The sequence below is a fragment of the Ixodes scapularis genome, unplaced genomic scaffold, assembly GCF_016920785.2.
Source record: "Ixodes scapularis isolate PalLabHiFi unplaced genomic scaffold, ASM1692078v2 PGA_scaffold9__187_contigs__length_104089568, whole genome shotgun sequence".
Lineage (NCBI taxonomy): Eukaryota > Metazoa > Arthropoda > Arachnida > Ixodida > Ixodidae > Ixodes > Ixodes scapularis.
The window spans coordinates 22,794,103-22,796,930 of record NW_024609884.1 but is presented as its reverse complement, the minus strand read 5'-3'; the positions used below and the strand labels follow the sequence as shown (position 1 = coordinate 22,796,930).

The 2,828-nt window shown below is 51.0% G+C and overlaps 1 protein-coding gene across 1 annotated transcript; it reads right to left on the bottom strand.

Moving 5' to 3' along the window:
• On the bottom strand, window positions 1-2,316 carry LOC115319422 (glycine-rich cell wall structural protein-like). Its single transcript, XM_040220557.2, has 3 exons — window positions 2,305-2,316; window positions 340-994; window positions 1-68 (listed from the first exon to the last, which is right to left on the bottom strand). The coding sequence occupies exons 1-3, from the start codon at window positions 2,314-2,316 to the stop codon at window positions 1-3; spliced, it is 735 nt and encodes a 244-aa protein (XP_040076491.2).
• Window positions 2,317-2,828: the final 512 nt, after the last annotated feature.

Genomic DNA, 2,828 nt, shown 5'->3' with positions numbered 1-2,828 from the left:
TCACCGTAGTGGTATCGTCAATAAGAGTTCGAAGTACAACTTTGAGACGGGCAGTTTTATCGGTCGATCTACGAAGCGAACAAAAGCAAAAGTGAGCGAGTATACTTCGAACCTTCACGCACACATGCACATATAGAAACGCCTGCGTGGAGAGCCAGCTCACATCACAACAGCGCGGTTTCCAAACAAATAAACAATCAAACAAGCACGGAAAGCTCACAAAAAGCCCCACAGTTCGTCGTTGGTGCCCGGCTCACATCCACCAGCCGCCGCCGCCTCCACGTCCTCCTCCGCCGTGTCCTCCGCCGCCGCCACCATGGCCCATCATGCTCATCTTACCGCCACCTCCCTTTTTGATGATGATGTACGTGGTTCCAACCTTAGAGCCTCCTCCTCCTCCTCCTCCATGGCCTCCACCGCCGCCCATCTTCCAGCCTCCACCACCGCCTCCCATCTTCCAGCCACCTCCGCCGCCTCCCATCTTCCAGCCGCCTCCTCCGCCGCCGTGACCGCCGCCCATCATCCAGCCAGCCATCGGCATCCATCCACCGCCACCGTGGCCGCCGCCTCCCATCCAGCCACCGCCCCCGCCACCGGACTTCCAGCCGCCACCCATAGGCTTCCAGCCGCCACCACCTCCCATCATCTTCCAGCCTCCTCCGCCGTGGCCTCCTCCGCCCATCATCTTCCAGCCGCCGCCTCCGCCGCCGCCTCCGCCGCCATGACCGCCGCCGACGGGATGCAGTTCCTTGATTAGGTAGACGTTGCCCGTGCGGAACTTGTGCTTCATGGTGGGCATCATGCCTCCCTTGAAGCCCCCTCCTCCTCCGTGACCGCCCCCGCCACCCATTTTCCAGCCACCTCCGCCGCCCCCGCCACCCATTTTCCATCCACCTCCGCCGCCCCCGCCACCCATTTTCCAGCCACCTCCGCCTCCTCCGAAGGGTGATGCCAAGCTGAGACTGGCAGCGGTCAGTGCGGCCAAGGCGACACCCTGTGGCAGTAAAGGAAGCAGTTGAAGGCCATTGATCCGTTGAAATCATAAGACGAGGTCCATCACAATCTCAGTAATAAACATACTGCTGATCGCCTGGTCATGATACATCCGATACCTATTTTCTGCATCAATTGCTCTTATATTATTGGAATTGTTAATATTCAATTTAAGTCGAAAATAAAATATCGCGTGCTACAACAAAATATTGTGCAGAGTGAAAGTTCGTGTGCTCTTTCCGCACTTCGTGCGTTTGTTTATCCTTCCGATGTGCGCACGTGCTTTTGTTTCACCCCGACTTCAAGCAACGACGGCGCGCGCTTCGCTGTCTCGTCATCGCGCTTTCCTTGCTCGATCTTTACGTGTCCTTTTGATTGGTGTGCTCCTCCTCGCGCTCCGATGCGCGAAAGACGCTTTTCATAACACTTGCTCTTCGTATTAAACTAAAATCACCGACGGAAATAAATCTCGAGTTTCTATTGAAGGAAGTGACGAGGGTTGTATGTTTGCAGACACCCACCCACAAATAAATTCATAGAATTATTTATGTGAGGAGGAATACTTGCTTTTTCGTCCAGAACTTTATATATAGAAACTTCTATGCAGCAAGTGACCTTATTATATTTTTATGCGCTTGTCTGCTCCAAAAACGCGGTAGGTGCTTTAGATTGAAAGAATAGATTTCTGGTAAAGTAAATACAATACACAACGCCGCCATACGTGATATGAGTAGCGTATTCTTTTTTAGTAGAGCGGTCAAACTTTAACTAAACAACAGTGAAAATAAATATCTCAGACATTTTTTGCCACGCGGGTTTTTAAATTTCCAATGTACGTCTTTACAAGTTTACATTCTGATAATTGTTATCCACGGGCAAACTCATACATACACTCTGTACAACAGTAACGCTAGGTATGGCACACACTAGAACACAGGCGACAAATGGCAAAATCGGTATATTCTTTCACTGTTTTTCATTCAATGTACGTATACATGTATGTATACATAAAATGCTTATCAGAAACAAGAGAACTGAAAATGAACAGTCAATACCAAAGAGGCTCATGTGACTGGACACTGGCGAACCATCGTCGAATCACAGGACAGTCTCTGATTTCGAAAAAAAATCTGCCGTCAGCTCTTCAACACTACAAGCGAGGAATAGCTTATAGCTCGGAAAATGGGAAATATACGTGCAAATAACCAGCGTAGGGTTATTCTCCAAACTCGATGGGCTCTTGCCACAGGAGAAAGGCGAAGACGGTAAGAAACTTCAAACACCCCAAAGACCGTCGACGGCTCAACTCACCCAAAGTCTCATGTTGGGAGGTGTATGTCCTCGGAGCGATGCTGCACACAACTTGACTGAAAATCCCCAACTCCGGCGGCTTTTATACCCCTCTTCCCAGTGCGAAAACGGCGTCACCCATAGGGTTTCCGCTCTCCCATTGGCTCCTGCGGTCACCGTCGTTTACATCGTTAGCCTCTGCGGGGACCAGATTCTTCTCAAATTCTCGCACGATTCTAGACGTTCCTAAATTTCCGATTGGCCACGCTCTGGCTCGACGGCTTCCAGAGTTATTCCACGCTCTTACAGGGGCGGCACGACCCTTCCATAACGCTGTCCTGGCTCTGAGACACGTGTCTTTGTTGTCGCGACGTGAAGGCATCACAGAGGTGTCTTTGACGTCATCACCTTCTTGCAAAGTGTGCCGACGGAGCGAAACCGTAATTAAGGGCGCCTGTGGCCAGTGATTCTGCGCATCCTGAGAAAACACGGCAAGCGTATCATATTATAGCCTTCACGCCTTTCACTCTGAACGCCGCAGTCAT

Excerpts from the sequence above, each read along its gene's own strand:
- LOC115319422 (XM_040220557.2), bottom strand. Across the intron at positions 69-339 it reads CATCAAAAAGGGAGGTGGCG|ATCGACCGATAAAACTGCCC; the intron begins GTAAGATGAGCA and ends TTCGCTTCGTAG.